At 51.4% G+C, this 18,342-nt stretch overlaps 5 protein-coding genes across 5 annotated transcripts; 3 read left to right on the top strand and 2 right to left on the bottom strand.

The window, feature by feature from the left end:
• Positions 1 to 5,087: 5,087 nt before the first annotated feature.
• On the bottom strand, positions 5,088 to 6,055 carry LTR84_001490 (uncharacterized protein; the record flags this gene model as incomplete). Its single annotated transcript, XM_064845114.1, has 2 exons — positions 5,088 to 5,972; positions 6,032 to 6,055. The coding sequence occupies 2 exons, from the start codon at positions 6,053 to 6,055 to the stop codon at positions 5,088 to 5,090; spliced, it is 909 nt and encodes a 302-aa protein (XP_064707372.1).
• A 920-nt stretch (positions 6,056 to 6,975) lies between these two features.
• On the top strand, positions 6,976 to 7,554 carry LTR84_001489 (uncharacterized protein; the record flags this gene model as incomplete). Its single annotated transcript, XM_064845113.1, has 1 exon — positions 6,976 to 7,554. One exon carries the CDS (start codon positions 6,976 to 6,978, stop codon positions 7,552 to 7,554), a length of 579 nt encoding a protein of 192 aa, XP_064707371.1.
• Positions 7,555 to 8,838: 1,284 nt separating this feature from the next.
• On the top strand, positions 8,839 to 11,565 carry LTR84_001488 (uncharacterized protein; the record flags this gene model as incomplete). Its single annotated transcript, XM_064845112.1, has 1 exon — positions 8,839 to 11,565. The coding sequence occupies one exon, from the start codon at positions 8,839 to 8,841 to the stop codon at positions 11,563 to 11,565; it is 2,727 nt and encodes a 908-aa protein (XP_064707370.1).
• An 884-nt stretch (positions 11,566 to 12,449) lies between these two features.
• On the top strand, positions 12,450 to 13,430 carry LTR84_001487 (uncharacterized protein; the record flags this gene model as incomplete). The annotated part of the gene is made up of 3 exons (XM_064845111.1): positions 12,450 to 12,500; positions 12,578 to 12,687; positions 12,740 to 13,430. The coding sequence occupies 3 exons, from the start codon at positions 12,450 to 12,452 to the stop codon at positions 13,428 to 13,430; spliced, it is 852 nt and encodes a 283-aa protein (XP_064707369.1).
• Positions 13,431 to 14,814: 1,384 nt separating this feature from the next.
• Positions 14,815 to 17,529, bottom strand: LTR84_001486 (uncharacterized protein; the record flags this gene model as incomplete). Its single annotated transcript, XM_064845110.1, has 2 exons — positions 14,815 to 15,879; positions 16,042 to 17,529. 2 exons carry the CDS (start codon positions 17,527 to 17,529, stop codon positions 14,815 to 14,817), a joined length of 2,553 nt encoding a protein of 850 aa, XP_064707368.1.
• Positions 17,530 to 18,342: the final 813 nt, after the last annotated feature.

Below are 18,342 nucleotides of genomic sequence, written 5' to 3'. Positions count from 1 at the left end.
AGGCCAGAAACAAAGACCGAGAGACCGTTGGCAAGCCCCCAGGGCGGGTAGTTTAGGCTCAGGGCACAGGCCACTAGCCCTCCAAATTGGTTTGTGCGTGGTGAACTCCAGGTGCGCCACCAACCGAGTGGAGCACGTGTAATCCTGCCCCCCAAGCACGCCCACCACCCAAAACCTGCCAACTGCTCGGCCCGTGAATTCTGGTATGCGGGAATTGCAACCGTTGATAATGCACTCGAACTTCGGACAAGGCTGCATCTGGAATAGAACAGAACAAAACATAAATCGTTACTCACTTTGATACGCCTCTTTCGGCAAGTCAGGCACCCTGTCTTGGTCCGTCTTTTCACCTCCTTGGCTTTGTGTCGTGTCGGGGCAACAATCAGGTTGGGATCAGTCGTCGAAGGAAGTGGCATTCGACCATGCATCGGCTGATATGGAGAGTGAATACTTGAAGGCATCCCCGGATATATAGGTCGAGCTTGCAGATACTCGTGACCCAGGGGAGGCGGAGGTGGGGGAGGTGCAGGTCGTACAGCATATGGATATGGCAGTGGTGGCAGCACGCGTGGCGCCGCTGGTGGAGGTGGTGGGAGTGGTTGTACGACTTCTGGTGACGACCTCTGTGTCTGCGCATTGAAATCGATGCTGCTTATCGGTGGTAGACTGATCGATGTCGACATAGGCTGTAACGACCCTGAGGTCGAATATGAATAATTCATCGACTCGTACGCTGGTGACACCACCGTCCCCAGCGAGTAGCCTTGAAGGGTCGAGGAATAAGGGCTGATGAACTCCAGTTCAGCTGCCAGCGTTCGTAACGCTGATGAACCACGGCCTCGCCGATTAGGGTGTCTGGATGGGATTCTCTTTGGTTTTCCACCAAAGTTCCGGGCGCAAGCGACTTCTTTGCTTTTGCTAGAGGACCACCAGCAATTTCGTCACTGAATGATGGATCAATGCCAGCGTTCAAGGATTCCCACGCTGCTCTCCAGCCAGCCAGAATATTACTCTGGGATATGAAGCGTCTGGAATGAAGAGTACTGAGTGGTTTCGCAAGAAAGATCCAGTGGTCGTGGTGGGTAGCAAAGCAGGAAGGGACAAGCAGCAAGATGCAGGTAAGTAGGCGACACAAAAGAACGATCAAGGCGAGAAGGGATGAACCCGGCCTCGACTGGGATAGGGAGCGGATCTTGCCAGTACCGAGCGGAGGACGAGACTCAAAGCAATCGAAGAGTCAAGACTTGTATTGATCGCTAGTGCTGCCTGCACCATAGTAACATGATGATGCTCTATTACAACAGGCAAGCAAGTGGCATGGCCGGAGAGAGGATCAATTCAAGACAGGGCCTGTGGACTAGCGGTGCGATACCCTGGGCGTCTGGTTGGGTTAGTCGCCCATTCAGGCCCCGTGAAACGATTGAATGTCTGTTCTGGGTCTGTTCCAGTGTCGGAGGGGGGTTGACAGTTGTGTGCTGCACAAGAGGATACTCTTTTCTCAAGGCGATACGGACGCCCAAGTGCCGAAGCACAGTGAGCATGAATCAGACGGTCGATGGCGAAATTGGAACAACGCTCGCTTCGAGTCGCTTCGAGTCGCTCAGCCGCCCTAGACGACAAGCATATTGAGAGCGAGCGTGCCACACAGTCTCCTCTGCGGCCTCTGCCAAATAGCCACAGCCAATGGCCCACCAGCGAAGGATTGGGGCCCGACACGTCCACGGTGATGCTTCTCATCTTCGCTGGACGAGGTGCAACCATCCCCTGGTATCCCAGTCAAACGGGCTTCTCGCTTAGGGCATCTCCCGGCGCCAAACGACCTTAGGCTGCAAGCTAAGCAAGACGAGGGTGCCTAAAAAGTCCAGGTGGCCTAGAGAGAAACCTTCCTCGCTAGCGTCCGCCCGCAGGTTATGACCACTCCTAGCGCTCCCACTCAGTCCACTTGCATCGAGCTTGTCTATCATGCATCGGAGGGCACTAGCTACCTAGAGACACAGTAACATTCACTCTATCACAGGCTCCAGGACCATCTCCTGGTGCTGCGATGGCGTGCCTTCGAATACGGAAGGTGATGGGAGCTGAAAAGTATCAGAATGCCACCTCGAGGGAAAATGCATTGTCCAAAAGGGCGATACATGGGAACAGGAACTCCGGTTTGATCATCGTCATCAACCCATGCTGACTGGGGTCCACAAACATGGACAAATAAAAATCGGCGCAAGGACGAACTTGAGGCAGAGTTGATGGACGAAAACAACGAAAAAGAAATGAACCCGCCGGCACACCGAGAATCCACCATTCATTATTGTGTGAGTCGGTCAACTTGTCTCCTCTCTCGAGTCTTCAATCCACCTTCGACCCAGCCTGTTGAAACATTGCCGGTAGCTTGGAAGTTTGGACGTTGGGTTTGACTCCTCCCTGCTTGTCTCTGGGACTTGAATGGATATGGAGTTAGTTTGACTCGTGGATGTCTGATCTCTGAGACCTTTCCGCAATCCACCGTCCTCGAGCAGGACCAGGGGCACGGGGAGGGGGGGCAAGAGGGGACCACTTGTTCTGTCGCAAATGTCATGACCGTTGCCAAGCGACTCTAGAACCCTGCTAGTCGCTTTTCGAGAATTGCTGCAGGTCGGGTGCGTCCAGTGCCAGTGCCAGTGGCAGGCAGGAACTCACAGTCAGTCCACAGGCTGAGCACGCTCGAACCAGATTGGCAACCGATCGCAAGCAACGCCAGAATGACAACCCCATCAGCACCGGGTGACCTGAGTAGGTAGCACTGGCAATGCGGTGGTGTCCCGTGCAGTTCCCGCCAATCTGATTTTTGGTTTGGCTGTCAAGTCTGGTCTGGTCTGTTGCTCAATGTGACCATGTCAGCATGTAGTCCGTCTAGCAAAGTAATCATAGCCCGTACTCGTACTCGTGGTGCCTCTTTTCGATCTTGGGTATCTTGTTCGTTCTCGCACCTGTATCCTACGGACTATCCGTCTGCATCACAGTATTCGTATATCTCCCCCTGCTCCCTGTCTGGTCGCTCACCCCCCTCCCCTTCCCCCGTTTTCTTCGTGTTCCTGTCCGTTTTCGTCTGTCCGGCCCTCCGCACTCGGCTTTTGCTCTTAGCCTGGTTCAAAAAGCGTCGTCGTAGGTAGGCTGTAGCTCCTACATACCAGAGCGAGCGTCTAGCTATCTCCCTCGCTAGGCCGGTCTTGGAGCAGTTTGGAGAAAACCGAGGGAAATTGGTGATGTGTGATGTGCCATCGAAACAGTGGTTTGATCACCACACACAACCACCCTCCCCCTCGTTACAATGTATGCTATCGTGTGAAACACATTTTGAAAGATACAAAGTTCCTCTCCCCCTCTCTGGGTCTCAAAGGCCACTAAAGCTACGACACCGATTGTACGATACTATGGTATCCTGCATCATGATCGCGAGAGAAAGCCACCAGAATCCGTTTGCTCCACTTGAATCTGGTGCACGGACGCCATGTGCTCCTTGCAAAGAAACCAAATCTCAACTCCCGACTCTTTGATTTTCGGGAGTGCGTTTGGCCGTTGTAATTTGTGGCCCTTTTGACCCCGTAAACCAGATGAGTCGTTCGTTGCATGGCCCGAAAGGCCCTATGGTCCAAGGGCTAAGTGGCCAGCCACCCAGTGCCACGCTTTGATCCTCCGCGTCTGATCCGGCACCGAAACAGGGAGCATTTGTCAACACGTTTATCCTTTCATCTGCCTTGTTGTCACATGAGCAGTTGAGTTCAATACGATAAATGCATGAAATGAAATTACAACGTTTAGATGGCCAGACGTAGAACTGGACATTCTTCAAGGGGCATGGGTTGGTCATGCAGAGCTTCCTTCAGGCTTGATAGCGCCTAACAGCCTATTTGGAACCCTGGTCATTCTTTGGTGCTGAAAATCAAGCAAGGCCAACTTTCACTTTCGATAAAGAGTGATGCGCGTCGGCCGGAAGCTTGAGAGGACGATTGCAAGGGATGCATGTTGGTCAGTGCATTGGACAATTCTCCGAGCCAGGCTGTCCAGGTTCTTGACTGGACCATGAATCCAGTCCAAATGTTAGTTTACAGCAAGCTGTTAACAACAACCTGCCGGGCTGTGGCCCTAACGGCTGGGCGCATAAGCTGTCGTCGCCCTTGACCTTTGAGAAATAACCGAAGGGTCTGGAATGACTCGAGTGTCGTTCGCGGGTGCCATTGGGCCAATTGGTAGGTTGTGGGTAATCTTCGCGCGATCATCAAGTCGCATTTTAGTGAGTGTCGGCTATCCGCAAGTTAATTTTTTTGAAACACGGCCAAGCGACTTGTCGTAGCCTGCGAGCTGCTACTGCTGTACTTCGTACCAAGTACCTCCACTACGTCTGACAATCCGGATTATCCTGTCCACCGAGAGGTCTCGAGGCTGGTCCATGCCACTGAGACGTCGAAGTACTCGTAGCTCTATCAAGAGCAATATTGATCAATGATGGAATCGTATACATGGGCTCTCCTCAGTGTACGAGTATGCATACTCAAAGTGTTTCGTATTATGCTCAGCAATCATGAATTCCCTGATCTGAATGTCTGCTGCGTGGTGCTAACAATCGATTACGGGGACGTACCATTCGGCTGCAGCCCAAAGTGTAAGTTCAAATCAAGGAACATGCTGGTAACCTTGGAATCTAGCAAAAAGTTGATCTCCGTCACCCACCGCCCACGGATACTTAGCTGATACTGGAGGTAATCCCGTGTTCATCACCGAAGTTTAACGAGGTTGGATCTGTCCAATGTTAATCATTCTTAACACTTCCTCCTCGTACTCCGTAAACACGATGCTGCAGACGGTACGAGGCACGCCGCACTGGACCAAATCCACGTGGACTACCATGTTCTGCAAATTCATGCTCTGAGAATCAAGCCGACCAATAACGATCAAGGGAAATCGTCTCAAGGTTTAATCCTACCACAATGCAATCTGTGCGTGGTTGATATTCCCTGATCGGTCATCTCGCTTATCTGGTTGTCCTCGGCTCGTTTGTGCCTCGCCGACTTCGTTGCATGGAAACCCTCTGCAAATTGCTCATAAAACCTGTATCATGACACCTTGGCTTTCCGGCGTTTGAACACTGGTATTGGTGTTTCTTCTGGAATGTTGTCCACCGTGGACCCTGCTAGGGCATCATATGTCTCTTCTTTCTTGACCAGGAGATTATCCTCGCCCTTCGTTGCCTTGTCGATCTCTTGACACTCCAAGTTGGCAGAGGCCAAATCTTGGTTGGCATTGACAGGTTGGGTTCCAATTCGGTCTTGCGCAGCCTGTTCAATCTGATTCTCCGGCGCCCTAGGTATCGATGTCACCTGGGTTTCCTGTTTATCTTTCTTGATCACGTTCAGTAATGGGCCGGACAGCAAATCGTCCAAGTCGGTGCCATCACGCGCGGGAAAGCGCTTAGTTGCGTTGCCCCATCCACGTCCAGTAAAACTGCCACCTTCTGTGACATCCTCTTCCTGGCCTTCGAGCTTCCGCTTTTTTATTCCGACGCTCAAAGGCTTTTCTCGTTGTTGGTGATCAGTCGTGGTTACGTCGTTGGAGACGGCGGACCAGTCGCCCGCCATAGCCACCTCTGAGCGGGCTTGCTGAGGGATTTTGATGCCCATATCGGCAAGCTGCGCCCATTGTCTTTTTTGATCGGCTGCTGACGGGCGCACTGAGCCTGTGTTCTTAGTCGGGGCTAGGCCAGACCGTTGGGCCGAGTTTGGAGAATTTGCAAGTTCGGAGGATGAGCCAAAAGTGCCTTTTAATCGGTCGACTTCAGCCTTTGCCCGTTGTTTGTCTCGCTCGGCGCGTTCATGGCCGTTCTGGATGTCTCGGAGAAAGCGTTTAAGATTGTTCTGATGTTTGGCAGTACTCTCATGTTGTTTACGCTCAAAAGAGGTGTCTTTGACATAGGTGGTACAATGTTTGCACCAATACTTGGGCTGGTCAAATGGTCAGTCAAGGTGCGATACAAGCCGGTGGCAGGTAAAAGGGAAATTACCGTGGATTTCCAGTATTCAGACATGACGGTCGCCAGTCAGTTGAAATGCGGGATGATGGACTGGTGGTGAATAGACGTGGACCAAAAAGTGCCCAATGACATGCCGTTTGTCACCGGTCTCTTCCTGGCGTTCAAGTTTAACAATGTCGCTGCCGGAGGATTGGAGAGGTCCGGAGAGAAGGGCTTGGAGATCTGCGAGTAGTGGGTGCAGGTACGCAGAAAAGATCGCAGGCAAAACCACCCCAGAGTAGATTTGGTGGGCAAAGAAGGGAGGGGAGCATGAGGGGAAGGAGGGTTGAGATTCGAGAAGGTTCAACTTCGATTGAGGCCTTTGACTGCCTCTGGGGTCTGTCCTCCAGGGTCTGTCCTCCAGGCGCCTCGGCCATTAATACCGAGAATCAGTCCCTACGAGTAGTAAGTACTGTAGGTAGATCCGCTAAATCGATCTGCCCAGTTGACAGACATGAATTCCCTCTCAAATAAATGGCCAAAATGCCAAATGACGACGTCAAAGCACAAGAATTATTTTTGCCATTATTGGCGAGAAGATGAACCTATCAGAATTCCACAGAGACCCCGAGCTCGCCCGTCCAAGATCCGCTTCTTTCCTGCCCTGCGGCAAAAACCAAAAGTTCGTCAAAACCTCGCCTTTATCTTCCCTTTTTTCCGTTGTTTGCACGCAGGCTTCACTAATCCAATTCCTTTCCTCAATCTCTCTCATCTACTCTTCATCAACATCACGCTCTTTCTCTCAACATCTACCTGCCATTATCCTCGTCCGCTTGGCGTCGTACTCTCACCTTTCGAGGGCACCTCTAAGCTCGACAGCAGATAGTAGCACGACTCACACACATTCGGAGAAGAGCTCTTTACCACCTCACTTCGCTCACGCGACAAGTTTCTCAACCTCCATCATCACTCTTACCCCGTGAACCCCAAACAAAATGAAGATCTTCTCATCAACATACGAGTTTGACTACTCATGGGAAGAAGTCACGACAAACAATTGGCGGAAATACTGCCCGTGGAACGATAAAGCCTCCCATGTCCTAGGTGTGGACACACTATCTCGCCATATCGATGCCGCCACCGGAATTCTACGTACGGAAAGGTTGATCACATGCAGACAGACTGCTCCCCAGTGGGTTTTGACCCTGTTGGGCGGAGATACGACAAGCTATGTGTATGAGGTGTCTTATGTAGATCCCACCACGAAAAAAGTCACTATGGTTAGCACCAATATGACATGGTCCAACTTGCTACAATGTCGAGAAACGGTGGTGTATCAACCTTCATCTTCGGACGTTCATGGAAAGACAGAGTTCAAACAAGAAGCTAAAATCATTGCCCTCTGCGGTGGGTGGCAAAAGATCCGGACCAAGATCGAAGAAGCCAGTGTTGAACGATTCCGGGAAAACGCAGCACGAGGACGGGAGGGGTTTGAAATGGTCCTCGAAATGTCCCGAAGAGTGTTTGGTGAAGAACGTGAAAAGATCAAGCTCGGACAACCTATCACCATCTGATGGATGCGAGATGTGCGTTTTTCATCCCTACCCACCACGAATAACGAGCATCACTTGAAGCGAGAGCATCTCCTGGCGTATACCCCCGGTCAAAGCAGCCACACCACCACTTGTTGGCTGCTGCAGTGGGCATTGGAAATGACCCAGGCGAAATCCACTTTGTTTTTTTTGGTTTCAGCGAGGCGTTCAGGTATTGAGTCGGCCCTGGCGGGAAAAGTCACGTTCAAGAATTGACGATACCACATATACCACCTAACTCTTGCATTATTAGACATATTAGACCAGGAAAGGGGGGCGGAAAAGAGCTAGAACCTCAGGGTACTATTGTGACTATACATACGAGACTCTCTAGATACTCAACTATCCAGTAATGGAAATGTTTAAACCTACTAGCATACGAGAACAGTCTCCTAGTTGCTGTGTAATGATCATGATACAAGGCTTCCTCGCACCAGACAAGGCTCTCGGGGTGTCATCTGCACGGACCGGGCAGGCAAGTCTCGGTCTTGGAGGGAAGGGCCCAGGTCACGATACGAATACGGGCACTAACAAATGACACAGGCAACCACAGCAAGTCAACAGGTCGCGGGCAATTTACCCGGACGTGCCGATGGCTACCTCGTTCAGAGTTTTGAGTGCTTCATGAACAGATTGGCGAACCCCTGTTCTTCCATCTCGAACCTGCAGGGAATTTTGTGCCTGGACTTCCGGCGCAAATCAGATGCAGCTTTTCCAGCCCAAGTGCAAGTCCGTCGTCCACTTTGAGGATGCGGTCGATCAGCCGACGCCTAACAGCCTCTCAATGGCCCTCTTGGGTGGACGCTTAAACCATTCCGGGCTCATGATTTAAGCCCATGCTCCATCTCTGTACGCACCGCGGGCCAGTCCACGTTCACACGAGTCTCCTTATGGGCGCCTCTCTCCAATCATGCTGCCACTGAAACTTGGAGGATCTTCCTCTTCCCACTGGCACCACACGCCGCCCACTATTGTCCATCTGTTACTTTTACATCGTCTGTCTCTCATCGCAAGGCACAATATCATGGCCAACCTGACCTTTTCACAGCCTTAGATATCTCTTCTCATCCGTGGCTCTCCATTACTCTCGCTTGCCTTGCAGGAGAAAAGCCCTCTAAGCAGAGTCAATTTCCCAAGAACTCCCTTTAGCCTTTAGTGCCACCGATTGGCCGGCTTCCCGCCCATCCCCCTGTCCCTCTCTTCGACTTCCTGTGCATGCACACCACACACCTTTTTCACGCCTCACTCACTGCATGCGCTCGAGGTATGGAAGTCAACGCTGCAGCGCCTGTTGACCACACTTACAACTACACCTTACCTTTGAACCCAGTCATTCCTTCGCCCATCCTGGACTTTTCACGATCATCACACAGACCTTATCACTCTCGCGACAATTCCGAATCCGTCCAGGTCATTTCCTCCCTGATCGACTCCTTGAGCGCACTCTCAGCCTCCGCAAGGCGAGATCTGCGGGACGATTTCGACCTTGATCAAACAAGTCCTAGACCTTCAGCCGAGTCACCTGTCCGACGTCCCATCCCTCCTGCGTCGATTGATCCTCCCGATGCAGATGAATTGGACCGTGACCTGCACGACCCCCCAACAGTTGACGATAGCAGTGACGGCGATGTCGCCGCTGCGCCTGTGATCCGTTATGCCAGAAGGCCTCCCGTGCTATCCAAAAGATCAAGCAGATCCCGGTTTTATTCTTTAAACACTTCACAACCCGGTCTGGCTGCTCGAGAGTCACAGCAGAGTCTCCGTTCCCGTGCCGAATCCGAGAGTTTTGGGATCCCTAGCATTGAGAGAAGACACGGATCAAGTGCGAGTTCAACCTTTTCGTTGATTAGTGGCTTCAGCGTTCCACGAAGGCACCCAACCAGTGAATCTATCCGCGACATGGCCACGGCACGACCGGTTGCCCGTCTTGGGAGGGCTCCCTCAGATGCACGGCGAAGGACCGAGTCTCTCTACAGCGTGGATCAAGAAAAAGAGATCCGCCATTCTGCTCGATCCTCCTCCATCGATGGCTATTCTCCAGCTGCTGCCCAAAATGGGGATAACTATCCGCTAGAGAGTCCTTCCACGGGCGCTCTTAGTCGTCTTAGTAAAGGTGATCTTGGAAGTCACATGATTCCCTCTCGCCGCTCATCACTAAGACGAAGCATTTCGGGAATTCCAGATCCGTCATCGGAAAGCCACCGTCATTCCATGCCAACTAATAAGCTCAGGGAACTGAATATTGACACTGACCTCCTCGAAAGCGAAGACTCCACAGTACGGAGGATTCGAGAGCTTCAGGAAGCACGAGAAAAACGCCAAAAGGAATGGCGGAATGAGGCTCGCAAATCAGAAAAGGCAGCAAAGAGACATACAATTGCAACCGCCAAGGTTTCCAGACGGTCGAGTCCTTATCCCAACTCGAGGCTTTCAGTAGCAGAAGTGGTGGTTGAAACTCCAGAGGCCGAGAGCCCAGTGCAATTATCCGCTTGTGTCACCGCTGCCGACCTGGCGATGATGCCGGTTATAGGAACCGACCCCCAGACACCTCTGTCCGCAGTAACACCTACGCACACCTTTCCCAGTAGCGGTGCACCATCGCGGACAAACAGCTTTTACGGTTCCGGTAAAAGCGCCGCGTCTCATCTCAAAAGGAACTCGACCACCATGTCAATCAAACAAGATTCCAGCCTCTTGGAACTCAAAACTATATCCGATGAAGTCGACACGTTCCTTGGAGCGCCACGCCTGACGCAGAAGATTCGACATCCTCGAACTGGCCGGACTATTGCGTTTTCAGAGGTGGGAGATCCAGACGGCTTCGTTGTCCTTTGCTGTGTTGGAATGGGTTTGACCCGATATTTAACTGCGTTCTATGACGAGTTGGCAAGGACTCTTCGATTACGACTGATTACACCGGACAGACCAGGTGTAGGGGAAAGCTCATCGGTACCGGAATCGTCATGCACACCACTCAATTGGGTAGATGACGTGGCAGTCATTTGCAGCCAGTTGGAAATAACTCGATTCTCACTCCTTGCACATTCTGCTGGAGCGATATACGCCCTGGCCACGGCTTTGAAAATGCCCCAATACGTTCGAGGGCGGATTCATCTTCTTGCCCCTTGGATCCCTCCGTCACAAATGCCCAAAGGGGCGGCTTTGGGTCCTGACTCACAACCAATTGCCAATCTTCCCTTTTCTCATAAGATATTGAGTGTGCTGCCGGCACAGATCCTCCGAGTCGCCAACTCTCGTTTCTTGACCGCGACCAGTGCGTCTGTGGACACCAAGCCACTCAAGAAGAAGAACAAGGACCGTGAAAACCTTGACGCCACAATGGACTACTCGTTCCAAGACTTGAGCGAAGAAAGTTTTATGGAGAGTACCATGGCTGACATGGACAAGGAGAACATGCCAGCGGGAAATTCTGGCCGAACGCGAGGAATGTCGTGTTATCAAGCCAACAACGAGGCTCTGAGACAGCAGTCCAACGGACTCAAAATGCCCAGCCTTGAGTCCAAGCGTCAAACACAATACTCGGTTAGGTCGACTGTGCCACAATCACGGCCTGTGTCACCTAGATTGACGACTGAAGCTCGCCATGCCCTGTACAACAAGACTCTTACGCATCGGATCTGGTCATTGGCTACACAGAATGCCAATCCAGCAACCGACCTAGTGGTGTGTCTGGAGCGACGCAAAACCATTGGATTTCGGTATCCGGAGGTGACACGCTCGGTGGTGATTCATCATGGCGCCAAAGACACCCGTGTACCGCTCGATAACGTACGTTGGCTGCACAGTGTGATGAAACGATGTGAGCTAAGAGTCCTGGACAACGAAGGACATGGACTCATGGCCTCCGCGTCCGCCATGTCTGCAGTTCTTGGCGAAATTGCCAAAGAATGGGAGGAGTGGGAAAAGATAGCATTAGGAAAGGACAAGCGGAAGAAGGAAGATGCAGCCTCTACCCACTCGAGAGCAAGGTGAGGTGATTATGTGGAGTTGGTTGGTGGTTGGGGGTTGGGGGTTGGTGGTTTGACTGTTATTATTGATATCCTGGTAGCACGCCGTCTGGAACGGGTTTGAGCGAGCCTGTTGTAATCAAGTTTGAATGTGGAGGGTATGGATACCGCTACAGAGGTAGACACCTGCAGTAATACTTCAGAAGCATGAATAGCAGCATGCATGATAAATAGAAGCACCAAGATATATGGTTGCAGCCAGCGCCTGGGTTTCTCATCGCTCCACATTACATCAAGAATTCAAAGTCTTCCTCTATCCTTTTCAAGCATGCAGATGTACCTAGGACATTGAGGGCTGACAGTTGTCGAGATCTTGCTACTCCATCCGAGAAGCGTGGACTTCCTAATCAAGCCATTTTCAGCATTTTTGACCGTCCAGCAAACGCATTTCCATGTGTTCCTTGTTTTTCCTCGAACACGCGCCCGCCACTGTACTGTCAGTATTCCTTGGTTCACTGAGTACAGAGTACCTACCTCGGAGGCTTGGACACGTATCCAGGTATTCCAGGTATTCTCCCTAAGCGGAGTTTTGGGCGTCGACGGCAGTAAGCGAGATGTGGCTGCAGGTGCCCTTCAGCCTTCGTCCCCATTGGTCTCACTTTTTCTCCGATTTTCAACTCCCCACCACATCCGCTTTTCACGTTCATCTTCGCTCCGACTTCAACTCCTCATCACCCCACCTAGATATTTGACCTATCTTTTCGGTCCATATTGAAATACAGCTCCTTTCTAGAAAATAGGTCCATCCTTCACTCGGCTTTCCCCTACTTCCCGTCAGTCCTCATCGAAACGTGCTTGTGGGACACGCAGGGTTTCCTAGGCGAGGCTAAAGCCCCATCGTCGCCCTCCATGAGCAAAGTTCCTGATGCTTGGGAGGACGAATGGTCTAACGCTGCCGATGTATGTGACATGAGCCCTCATTTGTGGCCTCACCTACTCCCCTGATGGCCACATAACTCACACATTCCTCCCAATAGACCGGCCCCGCAACCCAGGCCACCGAACCAAAGAAAATATCCTCCAAGGTTTCCAAGGCTCAGAAAAGGGCTCAGCAAGCTGAGTTCAACAGACAATTATGGGCTGAAGCGTACGTTGCTCGAGACGATCTCCGAAAATTGCACAACTAATTGTCCCTCCAGTGAAGGCCCAAAACAAACAAATTACTTTCTCGAGTCTCGAAATGTCGTCCCCCTTCGCTCAGAGTTCAAGCCGCCGCCTGTCCTCCTGTCCAGAAAAGGTCCTGTCATTCAAAAGCGCAGAGCAGCCCCAAACGGTGTGGAAGGTCTGAGCTTGAACGACTCTCCGTCCTTGGGGAACAACCAAGAGTCATCTGAAGACGAAGAAGAAAACAAGGCAAAAGAGCTCACCCTTGCTGAGCGCCAGGCTCAAGCAGCAAAAGATCGTGAGGAGAAGCAGCGGAAATACGAAGAACGCAGACAAGAATTGTTCGGCACAGCAACTAGCAGCGGCAATACCTCCCAACAACATCTGGGAAATACCCATAATAAATCGGGCACGTCAACGCCAGCTAGTCTGACGCCGCCTGGGTCACGCTCGGGCACTCCGAGTCGCGGTGGTGGTCGGGGAAAAGGAGGCAGAGGAAGAGGCGGTGGAGGTCCATCATCACATCCCTCGACGAGGAATCAGTCGAGGGGTTCTCAACACCGAGAATTATTTGACCCATCCTACACCTCCAAGCCGCCGAGGGAGGATGTGCAGCATGTCCGTACTCCCGACATTCACCCGATTCGCACACCTCGGGGTCCAGATGGGAGCGGCAGAGGAGGTTTCGGCTTCTCGAGTCCTCGTGGTGCACACATTACGAGTTAGCCACCAAGAGATCATTCAGCGTATTAAACCAGACCCCTTCATCATGTCGATTTGAATTCGCTATCAAAGCACCTAACAAAACGAACTTCCAAAGCCTTTTCGGCTATTTCTTGCATGTCGTCGGCCGATTCACAATCCATTTGTCTCACTCAAACATTCACGGCCCAAGACAATCGGGACAAATGCAGGAATGGCTCAATGGTCTGGATACAGATACAGTCGGTCCCAAGCTCGATGCGTTGCACGGTCGTTCACCCCCATCGTACCTCTCTCGGGCACAACTATCTTCGGAACACGATCTGGCGATGTCCATTGTCTAGCGCATCACTCCAACGCCAGCACACTCGGTGTGCCTCGAGTCTCCTCCTCGCCCATCCTGGGTGACTGATCCTGCATCAGTCCAGAGCAGATCGGTCTGAAATCTCAACTCTTAACAACCGTGATTGACTGATTGCCTGATTGATTGGTTGGTTGACTGTATGAACACAGACGTCTGGTCGCCCATCGGTCCGATCCCTCCCCCTCAACGCTCGCCAAATGGACGCAATAGGTCCGTAGACCGAGAATTCCGGCCAAGTGAGCACGATCCTCACGCCCTCCCACTGGCCAAAACTCAAAACGAGTTCGAACCAAACCACTGTGGCTCGGTTGTATCACCAACAACACCCACCATTCCACATCACGCCCTAACAGTTGAACCAACCCACTCACTCAGTTGGCAACCCCATCTCCGCGACAAAATCTACCAGTATCATCACCATCACGGTCAACAGAGTGACGAACAGGTAGTGAGATATCACGAAGCAACATCTCACAACATTTACAGCATTCAATACTAGCCAAGTCTCAGACGGAGCATTAATACCAGCACAGTAGAGACATGCAGCTCCAAGTCAACGAGCAATTTTCTGGCACGTAACTCGTCGATTTCATTACATAGATATTCTCCTCACAGTCGTGCAAGCAGGAATGGTTACTTGCTCGATGACGTTGATAGCGCAAGCTTGGAATCAACTCGCGCAAGTACTTGACCTGAGGTACCTACTTAGGTAGCTAGCTAGCCTACCTGCCACAGGCTTCGCTGATGATGGCTCGGTCATGTAACTCAGACATATAGCGCAGGCAAGATACGTTCTTCTGCATTTGTCATTCTCATCGAAAGAAGTGAGCAATCCACACGGAAAATAGCACCATTACCAGCTCATTCTGCTCGCTGAATCACTTTTGAAATGCTCGCTTGGCCTCCTCTCCGCTACGACACCATCATACTCAGACAAGTTACAAGATGTCTCCCCGAGTTGTCGCATCACGGCATCAACGGTCATGACAAATTGAATCTTGGACGACTCTCCAATCGTGAATCTGGGACATGTTGAGCACTTGATCAATTGCCCGTCATACCATCGACAGCCTCGTCCTCCTGGACACCAAGCTGACCCCAGACGTCACCACCAAGACCAAACCCTTCCTGTGCAACAATCCGCTTAGCATAGGCAATTTCTGCAATTGCTTTCTTGACGGTTGCTGATCTTCCATTGTTGCCTTCGATTTCCCGTGCGCGGAGACTGTCCCATCCATCCTCCCCAACGCCGCGATAGACACCGTGGTACGAATGCTCGTCACTGACTGTTCGACGGACGCGTTCATCACTCTCAATCGCATCCACCCATCGTCGCCAGCGGGTACCAATCTCCGGCCGAGGAAAGTTGCGGTAATAGCTGAGCACTCGAGATAGCCGGATGATCCACGGTGCGAAGGCCACGTCAACATATCCAATTTCTGTACCTAGGAAGTACGGGCCCGTTGCGTGGCTGGCGTTGACAAGGGCAGTAATGTTTGCTTGCAGTGTGGAAACCAACATGGTATGTTGTTCAGTATTGGAGCGGGTTTGGGGCTCAATTTCGTCGTCAAGGCCCTCCAATTGACTCTGTGGACTTGGTGGTGGAGTCAGCAGTAAGGAATAGAAACTCGGTAGAATTTTGCGATTGATGTGGTCGACCCACAATCTGCAATGGGCTCGAAGTTGCGGGTTTCCGAGTGGGAGCAAATTATGACCCATGGCCAGGTCCTCAAGATACTCCATTATCACACCACTCTCCCAGACAGGAAAATTCCCATGACGAATGCAAGGAATGTTCACTTCAGGGTTGATCTCGAGCAAGTCTGGAGGAATGTAACTTCCGAGATGGGGAGGCATTACTTCCACAATCTGGTAGGGTATGCTCTTGATCTCGAGTGCAATCCAAACGCGCTGGGCAAAGGGGCAGAAGCTGTTGGCGAACAGTGTGATTTTCGATGTTGCTGGATTTGCATGTGAACGAGCTGTGAAGAATGCCATGCCACTGGCGCGGAAGGTTGGGGATTGTGATTCATTAGATCTTGGAGGATTGGGACTTTCAATTATGGTGGTGTTGCTCACACTGGGTGGTGCCGCAGTCGAAGTGATTTTCTGCGTCCAAATACGTCAGCTTGGAAAGTACACGATATTTTGAGGATTCCATCACAAATTTGAATGGGTTTGGAAACACTAGATTCATGGCACACATCGCCAGCCAGGCCAATACCGAAATCTTCGCAGCAAAAGGAACAAGACAAGAGATCAATAACTTACACTCAGTCGCTTCCTTTCTTTCTCCTCCTTCAGTAACCATCGCTGGACGGTGTTCTTTTTGATTCGATCGCTCTCCTCCAAGCTGTGTTTGTGGTCTAAGTCGAAGCCAGCAAGGCTGGGGTCCAACATGCTTGTGTCTCCTTCCTCGTCCAAAGCCGACTCATTGAAATCGCCAGTTGCGTTTCGGTCTGCACGCTTCAACTCACTGACAGCACCTCCGCCAGGATTCCCGCGCACACGCTGAATTGTGAACCAGCGCTTACCGTCAGCTCCTGGATGGCCCTTGGGGTATCGAGGAGGTAGTTCCAACAAACCATAACTCTGATCGCTTACCGGATTGGTCGGATTGTTGCTGCCATCCTCCTGGATAATAGTCAATTCGTTTTCATCACCAATTCCACTATTCTGCAGGGAAGAGAGTGCAGCACCCGCCTCACCCAGTAGCTCAGGATTAATGTTCCCGTTGTAGAGCGAGGGTAGTTCATTAGGGCTGGATTGTTGCACTAGTCCTTGCTTCCGCGCTTCTTCAAGTGAGTAGTACTCAGTGACCTTGATTTTGACATCACAAAGATCACGTTCGCGGGCCTGGCGCTTGCGCTTCTTCTTGTTTGGATCATCGCTCTTGGGTGTACCACTAGGTCGGCCTTTCAGTCGGCAGTCCCAATAGTGTGAGACAAATGGCTTGCGCTTGTATTTCTGGGTTGAGCGATGGGAATAGACGTTGTCAACATGTGGGAAATAAGTCAGGTACTCTTCCTCGGAGAGCAAGAGAGTGTCAGTGACGTTGAAGAGTTTAGCCCGCCACGCTTCGAGATCTGGTGGGTGAGTCATGAGTGGGAATGTGTCGCTGAAAGGGTTGGCAGCAACAACTCCCTCTTCATCGCCGAGGTTGGGGCCAGTACTTCCAGGAGTGGTATTCTGTTCATTGTGGCGCGCAGACCATGGATCAGCATGAATAAGACCCTGTGGCGTTGTGTAAACGGGAGCCTGCTTCGCGGCTTGACGAGGTGTGCCATTAGGAAAGGTTGAGGTAGAGTTCTTCCAGACGAGACTGCTACCGGTCGAACTGAGGTTATTGTAGAGTGATTGTGAGGGAGTAGACTGTGTCAAGAGGTGTGGAGAAGGCTGCGCGATAGAGAAGTCATCTGACTGTGGGTTGGAAACAGCGGTTGCAACGCTTGCGTTCCTCGAGGGAGTCGCAGTGGGCTGTTGACCCTGGGACAGTGAGGTGCGCGTCTGTCGCGTCGACTGCGGGCTGCGCGTAGAGGATGCATGGCCATCGGAATTTTTAGTCGCGACGCTTTGGCTTCTTCTTTGTGCAGGGCTTGTGCCATTCTGTAGATTCATTGACTCGGTTGGGTCAGCATACGCGGAAACCACTGGAGCTGAAGGCGCATTTTGTGAAGAAGAGCCATTGGGACTGCCGAAAGTGGCGAACTGAATGGGCTGAACTGGCACAGCAAAGTTTTGTAAAGGATCCGGGTCCATCATGTGAGAATGGTAGGCCGTATTTCTCGATGGCCTCGATGATATGCTGGGGACGCGAAGGGTTCTGGTGGATCGAGAAAGGACGCTGCTTTTCGAAGTTGAAGGGGAGTTGGAGTTGGGAAGGAGCAGGTGAAGAGAAAAGTCACAAAAAGCGGCAAGCACGGAAGGTTGATAAGTGCACTAGTCGCGACACGTGAATCCACAGAACGACACGTGATATTGGTGTCTACGACGCTAACTCAATATGGATGTCATGGCTGCTTCCGATTCAACCTCACATTTCTTCGCACTTCCTCTGAGTTCATTGAAAGACAAAGTGAATCTTCATCATTGAGCCAGCTGTCATTAAGTGGATACGTTATATACTAAGAAAAAGAATACCTCACTGACGATCGCATTCAGGTGATTTGCACAGATGTGCTCACTTCTACCTTGCCTTTCTCTTCACTGCTCTCGCGGGACGAACTACTCCGAGTATAGACAACTTAATACTAAAATCTTATTATAGTTATATTATATTCGACTCTCTTATGTGACTATCAACGCAAAAAAGCATACGACGCAAGAGAGATTTGAACCCAGTCCCCTTGAAAATTGCAAAAAGTTTGGCAGGCGGAATTCTAATACAGATCCCTCGTCCCTCGAATGCGCCCCAGATCCCACAGTTTTTAGCCCTCAGTCCTCGGTTTTCAGCCGTCCAGATTCCGTTAAAACCTTCTCCTATAGCAGGCAACCCCAAGTTACTTGGTTGCAACCTTCATATCCAGGAGAGAGGCCCCACCGCCAAACCCGCATACTAACACCTGAAGATAG

The sequence above is a fragment of the Exophiala bonariae genome, assembly GCF_035927105.1.
Source record: "Exophiala bonariae strain CCFEE 5792 chromosome Unknown scaffold_10, whole genome shotgun sequence".
In the NCBI taxonomy this organism is placed as follows: domain Eukaryota; kingdom Fungi; phylum Ascomycota; class Eurotiomycetes; order Chaetothyriales; family Herpotrichiellaceae; genus Exophiala; species Exophiala bonariae.
Note: the sequence above shows the minus strand (reverse complement) of the source record. Positions and strands in the feature narration are given on the sequence as shown.